At 52.7% G+C, this 13,595-nt stretch overlaps 1 protein-coding gene across 6 annotated transcripts in view; it reads right to left on the bottom strand.

The window, feature by feature from the left end:
• The window catches only part of LARP1 (La ribonucleoprotein 1, translational regulator), a 48,842-nt gene extending 35,543 nt beyond the window's left edge, over window positions 1-13,299 (bottom strand). For 3 of the 6 annotated variants that reach the window (XM_075102640.1, XM_075102639.1, XM_075102637.1), the window contains exon 1: window positions 12,888-13,299. In XM_075102640.1, coding sequence (XP_074958741.1) covers window positions 12,888-13,239 — 352 coding nt within the window. In that variant the 5' untranslated portion in view covers window positions 13,240-13,299. Of the gene's footprint in view, window positions 1-2,076; window positions 2,347-12,887 lie in introns of those variants that run through there. The other 3 variants (XM_075102638.1, XM_075102636.1, XM_075102641.1) reach the window with 2 other exon arrangements.
• Between the last annotated feature and the right edge of the window lie 296 nt (window positions 13,300-13,595).

Consider the following 13,595-nt stretch of genomic DNA (forward strand, 5'->3'; position numbering starts at 1 on the left):
CAGGAGGAGACCGTATGCTAAAATGGGGCATTTAAAGAGAAAAGCTGATGCGTCCACACACATACCCCCTCCCCAGGGGCTACCTGGCCACTGCAGCTATTCAGGTATCTGGGACAAGTCCAGAAAGGCTACCCCATTTATAAGCCCGCTCCTCCCCTCCACCGCTCGCCCCGTTCGCTGCAGAAGCACGCTGCCAACGAGGCTACTCCACCAGCCACACTTCAGCGCTGAATCCAAACGCCCTCACAGGAAGCCTGCCTTCTCAGGAGCTATTGCTGGGAAGGGACCTCCTCCACCACCCGCTGCCTGGCCCCAGGCCCCCCACCAGCAGCGCCCCTTTTCAGCCACGGACACTGCTTCGTCCCAGCAGGGCCCGGGAGGCAGCGGCTGTAGAGCAGCTCATTAGCCCTGACACAAGAGAAACGCTGACTCATTATCACAGCAACCCGCAGCGTAACTGCCGAGAGGGGCAGCACGGCCTCAGGCTGAGTGCCAGCAAGAACCAGCTCCCTGCACCCCACTGGCCACCCCTCTCCCCTGCAATTACCCTTCTGCTCTCCAAACTGGAGGGAAAGATACCCAGTGTGCTTTATGTCACATGCCAGTCACCAAAGCACACCGACTGGTACCGGTGTGCTGAGCGAGGGCTGCTCCTCTGCACGCACAGGTAGAAGCACACATGCTAGCGTGCTCCTCGGCCGCTCCCAGCGGGACACGGGGCTCATCCACACTGCCACTGCTACGGGAAGACACCAGCTGATCTGTTCTGGCTTTCGACCCGTGAAGTTTTAACTAAATCATTATCCACGTTTTGCAGACAAAAGACTCAGATGTCAGCAAAAAAATGACCTCTCCAAGGTCATATAGGACCTTGGGAGCAAAGACATGACCAGAACTCAGTTGCAACGGCTTGAAAGCTGCAGGGTTGTGCTGGCTTCCCAAGAGAGGGACAGGGAAGGGAAATGCTGGTAGACAGCAGGATCGCTGGGGATCTCTCCTCCTAACCTGACCTGCCGCCCAGCAGGGATGATTCAGTTCTGCTCCTCTGGCTACGACGGGCAATCCTCCCAGTGCAAATAGTGCAGGCAGGGAGAAGGTCCAAATTATGTAGTCCAGTGTCTGCTGCAAAGAGACCAATGCTGCTTGAATCTCTTCTCCGTCCCCAGGCAACATTTCAGCTCAAATCCCTATCACCTGGCTCCCCCTCAGAGGCCAAGGCAGTGCCTCCACAGGTTCCCAAGACAGTTATGGGCCTCTTCAAAGCAACGCTCAGCAGAGAAGGGGGTGAGGTCTGCTAGGAAAAAGTAGCAAAGCAAGAAACCCCAAAAAGATTAGCATGGCCAATTAAGTACCTCCTGAGATCTCACTTGCTTCCTGCTCCCCTCCTTCTCTACCTGCCAAGCAGGCTTGGGGAGGGTCCAGCTCTCAGCCACCCAGATCTTCCAAACCCTCCCCAGCTGCCAGGTCCAGGCAAACACCTCCCATGCCTCATAACAACACTCGGCTACTGTAATAAAAAGTATCTTTACCCCCTCAAAGAGGAGCAGAAGCTTGAGACAGATGGATCAACCCTAACCTGATGTTGGTTGGGTCCTAAGACACCAATAAGATCTGGGCAAGAAAAAGACGAACAGCTACAGAAGCAGTTATCGTCTCCAAAATCTGTTTCTCTGCAAGGGTATCCAGACCACCGGACCCCAGTAAGTGCTCTTCTGCTCTCCATCCAGAGAAGAGACGAAGTTCCTTCTCAGACACCCCCATCACCCACACATATGGCTAAAGAGCTGCAGCCAGTATGAACTCTGACATCGATTTTCCACAAACCACATGGAAACAAATGCTTGAAATAGATTTTCAGTGTATAAACAACTGTAGTTTTGGTGAAGCTCAGCTGGGGTGCCCGTGCTAACTTCATGTACTTGAGAAGTGATGAAGACTTCCAGCACCACCAAGCTGCAAGAGGAACATCCCTGGAAACAAAAAAAATCACCTACTCCAAAATCAAAGCATTATCTGTCCGAGATACCTCCCTAGCTTTAACTTCACACCACTAAATTAGCTAAACTAAATTAGTACCTTAATGCTGAGGTTCAGTCTCTTCCGGACAGAAGGGGAGCAGAGCTGCTTGAGCACGGCTGTACCTGGCTGAACACGCGGTCACCAGTGGGACCAGCTCTGTGCCTGGCAAAGACACCTTACAGGGATCTACTTGGAAGAGGGTCCAGGTCTCTTCTCCAAGCACCAGAGATGCCAACAGGGTTCTGAGGAATGCATCTGGTCACCCTGACCAGAAAAAAAAAACAAGAAACACAAGAGCTCTCCAAACAGACAGTCCTGCGAATCCAACACTCACATACGCGCAGGCACACGAGGAATAACTGTAAGGTCACGGCTGTTTTTACTCCCATCCACTTATCAGTGCTTGCACTGGGGAGAACAAACACTATGTGTTCTCTCCCATTAACCCCTTCTCCCCTCGCCTCCAAAACAGAAGCAGCAAAGTGCTGACGCTCCAAACATGAGTCCTAGGACTCCTATTCACACACACAACAAAAAGCTGCAGAGGAAGTACAAGGCACCTTAAAGGTGCTTGGTTACTGTTCCCATGAAGCAGCTGGTGACCCAGCTCTCTGCTTCACATCCTTTAATCACCAATAAGCCTGAAGTGACACCACTGGAAGCCTCCAGTCTTCCAGGAGACCCACCCTACATGAGTCTGGGCCCAATGATCAGTCACACTCCCCAAAGCGTCCTTCAAGCTACTGGATATTGAACAGGCAGTAAAATTTCAGGCATGGTCAAGCAAAATTAACATGTCTCAGGGACTCTTGTTGAAACACATGAACAATTTTGGTGTGGCCCAGAAGCCAACTAGATCCCACACCGTGGAAACATTCACATGATGGCATTTTCCTCTGACAGGGTTATTGCACGCTGTGCTGCAACACGCTTTTCTGCACACACATCAAGGGCAGGCAGTCTCAGACACCACAGAGAAGCTTTGCCTAAGGACAGCTCAGTAAGCAGCGGGCAACTCAGATCCTTCTCCCTACAGAGCAGAATCCATTACCGTAGCCAGAAATCCAGCCTCTCCATGAAAGAGGATGCCCCCACCTGCTCAAAAGCACCAGTATCAGTATGCCCTGTAACATCAGGCAGGGATGCCATAAACCCATGTGAAAACCCCAGGAACTGAAAATTGCAAGGCGCTCTCCACCTTAGGGCTGCAGGCAGAGCGCCGAGCAGGGGGTCTCTAGGATACACAAGACAGCACAGTGAAGACAACATAATTAAATCTCTTAACTGAATTAGAAATCATGAGACTCACAGTCCCAGATGTTCCGCCCTCCGGTCCAGGCTATCTGGTTGGTTTTAATCAAACATACAGCTTTTCCAATCACCCTCAAAACCCCATCCTTGCTTGGTACCACTTCTCTGCTGTTAATTAGATCAACTCAGATTTCAGCTCCAACTATGGTTAAGAGGGCTGTCCGTCTGTAATCTGCCACATCTCTTCCAAATCATCTCTGCAGTTGTACTTACAGGTTAAATTTTGCATTTTAAAAACATGGGTCACTTACAGCAAATTCCTCCCTGCACAGCATGCAAATGTCACATCTGCCATTTTCTGATTAAAAAAGGGGAGCTAGAAGAGTTCACCTGAAATGGGGAAGTAAAAAGAAATTGGTCCCCCTTTTGTTCAGCTCAGTGCAAGACCCTCTGCAGTGGCAGAGGATTTCTGAGCACTCAGAAGATGTGTTAGATCATATTAGGTATTCCCCTGAGCTCTCAAGGTGTAGCTGGGAGTTGGGAAGTGAAATTTAATATGATTACAGCCAGCACAGTCTCATGCTTTGTCATCCAAGCACATGGTGGAGACACCTCCGTGATTTGCTTTTCTGTCTTGCTGGGTGGGATCTCGCACACAAATATCCTATCACTTCTGTTTCTGCCAGAGTAAAACCTCCCAACAGCATTTTTGGGATGCATTTCTCCACATTTCAATATCTGCTGCTACAATCACATAAGTTCTCAGCATCATGCATGCTGGTGTCACTCTACACTTAATTCTTTGCTCTTTTTTTTCCTTTACTTGTCCCCTTGCACAGCCTTGTTGCCAACTTGCTGACGAGAGCCCACCTGGAGGTACACAGGTAGGGTGCAGTCCTTTATCCACTCCTTTAAATAACTCTTTTTGTGCTAGATAAGGCCCAGGGCATTGCTGTTTGTTATTATGGTCAAGTCTTTATTTTCAGTAGGCTTGTTCTGTGAGACCAGGAGAGCTGACATGAACAGACAATGCTCCTGAGCTATGCTGAGTTTGAGACTATTTGGAAGGGCTACAGGAAAGGTATAAAATTCTTGCAGTGAGAATCCTAAGTGTCTTGCAGGAATAAACTTAGTGCTTCTTTTGCAACATTTAATACAAAAAATGGACTATCTGACCTTGGAGAATATGAAGAAATTATTCCTGTAGTCTGAAGTGAAGGGAATGTTGGCTTATCAAATATACGAGTGTTGCTTCTTAACTGTAAGTTCTCACTATTTCATTCCATCGCTAGTTTCACCATCTCTAAGTGCGCAAACCAGATAGTTTGGTAACTAACATTTGGTAAATTAATAATCACTCATTTGCACCGCTGACCAGAGGCTTTCAAAAGAACAGTTATAAATTAAAAAAAAAAAAAAGTAGGGTTAATTTAGTGTGAAGGCTGGATATATATTACAAATAATCTGCTTGGAGAGAGTGCTAAGTATTTAGCAACATATCCACCTTCTGGCACCTCCAAGTTACCAGGCAAGTAAGACACCAGCCTCCCCACACACCTTTTCCTCTTACTTTCCCATCAAGAAAACTCTACCCTTTCCTCATTTTTGTGGCTTTTCCAATTTCATACTTGCTTCCCCACATTTTTAGTCAGAAAAAACTCACCTCTCTTCTCAGTGTTTCAGACTTCTTAAAACCTAATTTATCTAGCCCTGAAAATCATCTGCTCTCTCCAAGCATGCATCCGGCAGGCAAGTCAAAGAAGTCAAATGACTACCAGGAAAGGAGAAGAGATAAGCAGCCCCCCCGCGTCCTCCCTCTCACTGGCAGATCCCTTCCAGCACGCAGCCATGCCCTGCAGACTGCAGAGTCACTCTGCAGGAGCACGGCGCACGCTGTCGTTCAGCTGGAAAAACGTGCTCAGCAAAGCGCTCGGGACGACTCTGCTTCCTCCCACCACCCCCCAAGCCTCTGGGGCTGCACCCCCGTACCTGTGCAGGGAACAGCGGAGCAGCGCCAGACTCCCACGTGTGTGCCAGCCCCCCAGGCTTACACAGCCCCTCGGCTGCACCAGTGACCAGTGGGAAGGACACGCAGCACATTTCCACCCCCCTGCCCAGCTTTCCAATCACGGTTTAACTCTGGCTCCTGTGGCAAGGACACGTGAGGTTCACGAGGCCCATCCGAGCCCCCATTTCTCCCCAGCACCCCCCTGGCTATCACTCTCACCCCATCACCAAGGGGTCTCTGCAGAGCCTGCCAGAGACCCAACAAGTAACACTGTGGAGCACCGGAGATGCTTCCCCTCCACCACCTTCCTTGTGGGGCAGGGATGCCTCCCCCATGCTGCATCAGAGGCCAGGGCCACTCTGGGAAGCAAGTCAAGAACACAGAGAAGCACCTGCGGGCATGTGGCAAGGTCACGGGCCAGCTCTGCCTCCTAAAGTAGGTTGCAGACCCATTTCCAGCCACTTCAAGGGGTGCTGAGCAGGAAGTGAATGTGCTTCCCCAGGGGCGCAGGTCGGGGCAAGCTGCACCCGCCAGCACGCTGTGCGTGCCATGCATGCTCCGGATGGAACCAGAGTGCCATTTTCTGGATCAAGAGAAGAAAGGGTGCCTGTGTCACCTCTGAGCGCCATCAGAACCAGACTGAACAGCACTGACAGACCTCAGTCACAGCAACAGCCACCTCCACTGGCCATTTCTAAAGCAAATGGAGGCTTCCACCTGAGCCATCATGCCAGAGTATCCAACCCAGCCAGGGCCACCATGGCCACCTCCCACACACCATCAGTGCCAAGCTATCTGCAGCAGAGATCTCTACCAATCCTTCCGACTTGTGACCATGTAAAGGAACAGGATGACTCAAAACAAACAAAACAAAACAAAAAAATCACAAACACCACGGAGTACTGAAGCCAGCTGCCCACTGCGCATTCCCGTACAGCACTGCAACACGTGGAGGTGTCGAGGCAAGCTGCTGCTAAGTCAGCTTTGCTCCAGACCATAAGGACACTGAAGGTAAACCACTGATAATGCATGTATTAGATCAGCCAGTTACAGCCCTTTCTCCTTGCATGTCCCAGCAGAATATCCCCCAGCGCACGTAGCTGTAATGCTGGAGGAAGAGCTCTTGATCCTAGCAAAATCCATAGCAAGCGTCACACCAAAGCTGGGCTGGGTGACTTGCAAAGGATGGCTCCAGCAGCAAAACCAGTACCAGCAATCCGGTGCAATAATGAAACCAGCAAAGCTGCAACGCATCATGTGCCAATTTTCTCAGAAAAGGCAATCCACCCAGGCCTGCCCACAGAAGCCCCCCAAACTGTAGCACAAAGGTATACTCCGATAGAGGAAAGTTCAGTTAGGAGGATCTTCTGGGAACCTGCAATTACAGGATGAGCCTCTGTTTAGAAACATGTTGACACTTCACTCGACCACCATTCCCACAAACCTTCCCAAAAAAAAACCCCACATGTACTTTGCACCATATCAGAATTGCAGTCACCAAACCTATTTTCACCAAACGCCTCGTGCCAGTTTTGACTCCACAGCTGCAGGACCTTCACAGGCACACCCCACTCCTCCTTTCAACCAAGCAATCCAGAGAGACCCTGACCTGGGACTCTCCCCACAAAGTAGTCTGGTAATTGATTTATTCAAGGCCAAATTCAGTTCCTATTTGTTCTCGTCACCAGTTATTGTTGCCTAAATACACAAGTAGCTGCTTTACGTTCTCACAACACTGCATTAAATTCTTCAAAGCCTTTCTTTTACCTCTCCTCTGACCTGCTCAAGTCATGCAGCTGCATCATTTGCTACTAGATGTTCAGATTAGCCAGTTATTTCAATGCAAGGAGAAAAATCTCACAACTCCCCTCAGAGATCACTGACAAGGGCTCGGACATGTAGAAAAAGTTTGGAACTGAAGCCCGGTCAAGCAAGGAGAGTAAAAAATGCAGAGCTGGCCATGCCAGATGCAGAGTACCCACAGCTCTACCCAAACCCAGGAGACAACTTCTTGCCCATGCAAAGGTCCACCTAGATAGCAATACCACCAGGAGAGAGCCCAGCAGGTATCATCAAGGTTGCACCACCTCTTTTCCCAAGCTCTCTGTGTGGACAGCAAGCCAGGGATTTGACAGAGCCAGCAGTGTGACACTTAAGCCCTTGGCAGGAAGTCAGCAAAGGTTCCAACACCAAAACAACCAGAGGATAAAGAAAATTTTAAAGACCATAATGTAAATGCATATCGTGGTTGTGAATGAACAAAGCTCACCGCTCCCACCTGGACTTCAGAGAAAAGCACAGCAAAAAGCCTTCCCAGCTGTCCTATCAGTTATGTGCCTGATCTACAGCAAGGCCACCGTGCCTCTGTTTACCTGGTTACTGAGATGGGAGCAGAGCTCCTGAGAGATGCATTACCCTAAAGGACACCACACTCCTCTGGCAGCATTCAAGTGTATTTAAATTTTGATTCAGATGATTTTTTTTTTTTTAAACCCTTGCTGTTTGCAGCTGTAGTAAGGACTGAAACATCCAACCTGGTCTAGACAGCACAGCTTTCTACTGAAATGCCCATTCCTTATTTAGCCAAACAAGCACTACCACTGAGGTGGTGTTGGAGATTCATTACCAAGTAGTTTCAAGTATGCAAAGAGCAACCTAACTTTATCCAAGTTGGCATCTGGCATACCCCTGAGGATAATTTCATACTATTTGAGCACAGCAAAAGGCTCAGGTGTCATAATTTAGAAGGGAGAGTAGAGCATTGCAGCCCCAGTGCCCCCATTCCCAGCCCTGCTTTTCGCACTTGATTTCTCTTCACATCTGACCCAAGTTTGTCCTTCCGCTACCCAAGCCAGTGATCCCAGATGCAATCCCAGTGCAAACCCCCATGGTACCACAGACAACAAACAGCTGAAAAGATGACTTGTCAGGGTAAGGAGGTGGTGGGTGAGAATCCTCCAGTGACACCTCGGACCTGGCAATCTGGAACCAGAGGTCATGACAGAAGCAAGGGCCGAAGCCCGGCAACCAGGGCCAGCGAGTCAGCTCTCAGGAGCTGAGCCGCATTCCCCAGCCTTCCCGAAACAAACAGTGCAGAACAGGGCAAAGGTCCAGCACAAAGCTGAAGAGCAAAGGTATGCGGGGGAGGGAGAACACTAACCTTTACCTTTTTTTGGAGCAGCAAATTCCAGTTACCCTCATCCTCCCTGACAAGATGGGAAAAGTTACTCAAACACGAATTGTGGGATCAGGACAGAACAGTATTTCAGAGAGGAAACTTGGGGCGGTGGAGCGGGGAGGACTTCTGCTGCGATAGCACCTCTGTTGCAACAAACAGGCAGGAGAGCTCCACAAATACATGCCACGACAGAGTGAGAATTGCCCAATACTTTGGAAATAGGTGTGTGCAGTGCTACAGAGCTGGATACCGAAGCAGGCAGATGCTCACATCTACTCTGAATGCAAAGAAATGCCAAAGGTAAAATAAGCTTCCCATGCATCTTATCTCCCGTACTGGAGCCTGGTTTCAAGGAAAGCCCTATGGGGAGTTAGTCAGCGAGGGGTGAGAAGCTAATGAATCTTCCCCTGCCTTCTCAGTACCGGTAGCCAACCCAACCCAGCCTCTGCTCTGGCATAAAGCAACACACTCTCTCTGAACAATAGTCAGCTAACCTCCGGTGCTTGCTGCTAGCAGCTAAGGTGTGCCTTCTGGAAAGTACTGCTTATCCGCCCAGCACATTTGCCAAACGGCAAGCAAGGAACTCTACTCAAGAAATTAAAACATCTCCTGCATCTCCACTAGGAAATATGCCGCTTTCTCCTGGCTGAGCGTTTGCAACCAGAATGAAAACTGGCATAAAAGTCAGTGCGGGCAATGCTTGGCAGTTACAGTGGCAGTCATTAAAACCTGCGTGTTCTTGCTTCCAGGATGTAAATGGCTTTAAAAATTAAAAGTGCCAAATGCCTTGATGCAACATTTCTTGAAATAAATCCAGCAAGTTTTCAAAATAGGGTGCTGTTAACACCTGTCTGCACCAATGCTTGCATCAGCACCGGCCCTGGTGCAGGGCACAGCAGAGGAGAACAACATGTTCCAGAAGGTCGAGCTGTCTTAACTGCAAGCCGTATTTCTCCTCTGTAGAAGAATTTGAGAAAATACTTTGAATTTGGTTTATAGCCAAAAGTGCAAAGCTGTTTTTGCCAGAAAATGTTTCCTTCGCTACTGCAGACACACACACTACCATCATGCATTCACCAGTCAGGCTGCTGGCCGCATTTATTTACATGATAAGAAGAGAACGTATAATAACGAGGGGACAGTCACACAGACCTCGCTACCGGATCATTAGAGAGTAAAAATGAGGCATCATTACCAGCTCTGCCAGCGTCCCTCACAAGCACTAGGCAGTGTCAAATACAAGGCTTGCCACATAGGACAGGACCGTGCATTCTCTCAGCACTCAAAAGGATCCTCCTCTGCTCTCTTGTACCCCTAGTATGAAAAGCAAACGAATAGAAAGAAACGTAACACACATCTTGCCGAAGCACCAGGGAGGATTTTTTGGTGTGCTACTCCAGCTGAGCCTCAGCCTCGCTTACAGCATCAGCAGTATCGTCGTTGTCTAACTCGATCTAATGGTTGCTCCACTTACTGCCACGCTGTTGTGCTTTAGGGAGGAGGGGTTAAGAAGCAAGGAGAGGCTTTGCCTCCATAGTCCTCCTTCCTGAAAAAACAGAAACATTTACTCAAACACCCTGCTACAGACCTCACTGCCAACCTTGAGCGTAAAAATGCTGCAGCACGTAGCAAGACACCAATTTCTGAAGACGAATCCTAACCCGTCAAAAAGTGATGCTGTTCTTCAGTCCCTACCTACATCAGCCCCCCAATGCATTAAACTTTCACAGCTGCAGCAAGTCAGACAGCCCTAAACAAGCAGAGGTGGATTTGTTACACTCTTCCCTATCCATATTCTGACAGAGACAGCAGAAACTCACAAAGATCTTGAAGGTGGCTCTGTTTTCTCTGGGCCAGAGCTCAGTCCCTTTACTTTTAGAAGCATTCATTCCAACACAGACCATTACAGTATGGGCGAACACCTAAGGAGCAGGTCTTGTCCATTAAATCTGCTCTACGGGCCTGTAATTAATATAACCATTATAAAAAATTAGGGCTTTCAAAGCCTGTAGAACAAGTCATAGAGGGATCTCTTTATCTTTACAGAGCTGTCCTTACTGGCCTCCTCACCACCTCTGCCAGCATCAGGGCTGGAAACATTTAATATCTCCAGCACACAAGCACTGCTCTGGGAACACTGCTGGATCAGGGGCCATGGCTGTCTAAGCTTTGCTGAAAAACCAAAAATGTCCAGCAGTAACTTCCCAGAGTTTAAAAGCTCTCGATCCACTTCAAGTGTATAAAGGAGTGACTCTCCTTAGGCAATCTCGTGGAGGTCCCTGCATCATGACAACTCACCTCACCGGCACTGTCTTTTGCACAAACTCATGCTCCAGTTTTTTTTTTCTAAGTGCCTGCCAAAAGGAATCCTCCATCCAAAGCAGCGAAGGCAGGACAGGAGCCTACAAACACTACCAGAAGGTACTTGGGCGAAAGGCCACCAGGCAGGGTCAGCTGCCAGCCTGCCTCTCGTGGGAATTTGCCAGACGTGTTTATTTTACACATCTTCTCTTCTGCTAACGAACAGGCAGCAAAAGAAACAATCCCCCAAGAGCGGAGAGCCAAGTGGCAGCATCCAGGGCACTGCAGGAGCCACCGCTGCTGCCAAGCGTCCCAAAATGTACCACTAACTAATTCCATTATTTAAACGCCTTTGGGAATACCGGGACGATTGTGCCAGGCCCAAGAAAATTCCAAGTGTTGCAGCATTACTCCATTACTGCCTTACCCTACCATATGGTGGACACGCTACTGACATACTCTCTCCCTCAAAAAAAATTACCTCAGGAGTTGCAAGGGCCCCATCCCTATGTTGGTCAGGCTGCCTCGTGCCTGCTCACTTTGACGAGTCACCCACCTTTGTGATGGGCCACGTAACGAATCCAGACGCGCCTCAGACGTGAGCCTCAAAAAGGAATGTTCGGTCTTCTGTTTTTGCATCTTTTGGTTCATTTCTAGGGACTGTTACATAGGAAGGCAGCGCGATGGAGTGCAGCTTTCACACAAAGGAGCGATGCAATCAGTTTTATGTCATAGCGCAAGAGGCAAACGCAGACAACACCACTGTCCTGGATTTTGTTAAGCTTTGCTCACATTGGCACGGACAATGACAAACCACCAAACCGTCAGAACACAGACTTTTACCTGGCACGACTAACTTCTCCTCTATAGTTCCCATTAAGATGACAGCTTTCCAGGTAGAAATTGCAGAGCTGTCCGTCTTCCAAAGATCAATACCTCTGATAAATCGTCAGGCTAAGCAGTAACAGTTCTTGCAAAACACCAGCACATACAGCAATAGGGAATCTGATGTCATATCTAACAGCGTGATTTTAGAGTGAATAGAGGCAGGCTGGAAAAATTAAGTCTTTCCCAAAGAAGATGCTTAGTGAAAACTTCTGCGTCTTCCTCTCAGCACCGACTCACTTGAAGCAGGTATTATGAGCGGTACCCTCCTGGTAGAAGCAGCACCTACCCCAGCTCCCGTGGAAATGGTGTTCGGCAATTTCAGCCTTTGCTGACGACAGCAGCGGGTCACAGCCGCGATTTGGACAGCGTCACCCCCTCCCTGCCGCTGGGGGCTGCCCCTCTGCTTCCCCACGCGACCCAGTTTTGGGGGGACACCCCGCGGGGGCCGCGGACGCCTCGCTGCTGACAGCCTCCGTCCGCGGCTGCAGGCGTGCGAGGGCAGAGCCGCGCTCGGCCGCAGCCCCCGGCCCCGCCGCCATGAGTCGGCAGAGAAAGGCGGCCGCGGCCTGCGCGACGGGGGAGCCGCCGCCGCACACGTGGGCAGCGCCAGGCCGCGGGACGGGACCGCGACCGGGGCCGGGCCGCGTCCCCCCGCACACAGTCACACGCCCCGGGGGTAGCCGGGCCGCCCTCCCGGGGGAAGCCGCGGGCTGGCGGCGCCCGGGGGGAAGCGACCACGTTGCCTGCGCTGCGCTGCGGCGGAATGCTGGGAGTGGGGGGGGGGGGGGGAGCTGGAGCGGGGCGGCCGCGGCGTGCCCGCCGACACGGGGCCCGGACACCGAGCGCTGCGGCCGCCGAGCACCGCGGCCCGGCTCCTGCGGCCGCTGAGCGACAGGGGCCCGCCGCGCCGGGCCTTCAGCACCCACCGCTCCCCCCACGCCGCCGCCGCCTCCTCCTCATGGCCGCTGCCCGGGCCGCGCTCCCCTCCCCCGCACACGCGCTCCCCGCCTCATGGCCACGAACGGCACCGCCGCTTCCTACCCCCGGCAGCGCCCCCCACACACACCCCCAGAGCCTCGCACCACCCGCACCCCCGCTGCCCGCCCGCCGCCGCGGCCCCGCTCCCCGGCAGGCCGCAGGGCCCTCCCCACGCCGTGCCGCATGGCGCGGCCGGTCGGGGCGCGGTCGGCGGTGCAACCCCCACACCCACCCGCCGCAACCACTGCCACCCCCGGCACCCACCTGGAGGCGACTGCCCGTTCACCGCCGGCGCGGCGGCGGGCGCGTTCTTCGTCCAGGGATTCACCTTGGGCGGCGGGGCCTCGATGAACTCCCGGCGCCCGGCGCCTCCCGCCTCGCAGCCCTCCTCCGCCTCGCCGCCCGCCCGCAGCAGGCTCTCCTTCTCCTGGTTGTTGCTCTCCTCCTTCTGCTGCTTCGCGCTGGGCGGCCGCGGCGCCGCGGGGCCGCCGTCGGGGCCCATGGGCGGTTCGCCCTTCTCCCGGCCGCCGTCCTGCGGCGGCTTCAGCACCAGGGCGCGCTCCTCGGCGGGCAGCAGCGGGGCGCCGGGCAGCAGCGCCTCCACCTGCGTCGCCATCTGCGCGCCCCCGCCCACGCCGGGGAACTCCCCCTCGCACAGCAGCGGCGCCCCCCGAGCCCCGCCGTCCCCCCGCCCCCCCCCCCCCGGTAACCGTCCGCCGCAATATGGAGACGCGCGGGGACCACGCGACTGCCGCGGGGGCGCGCACCGCGCCGGCCCGCCCGCCCGTGCGCGCAGCCGGCGAGGGGAGGGGAGGGGCGGGGCGGGGAGGGGCGCGCCCCCGCGGGCCGGCCGGCGGCGCGCACGTGCCTGATGCAACGCCCGGCCGCGCGGGGTGGGGAGGGGGGCCGCTTAAAGGGACCGCGCCGCGGGGGGGGGGGGGGGGTGGTGCCGACCCCCTCCCCCTCCCTCCC

Source organism: Phalacrocorax aristotelis, chromosome 8 (genome assembly GCF_949628215.1).
Source record: "Phalacrocorax aristotelis chromosome 8, bGulAri2.1, whole genome shotgun sequence".
NCBI lineage: Eukaryota > Metazoa > Chordata > Aves > Suliformes > Phalacrocoracidae > Phalacrocorax > Phalacrocorax aristotelis.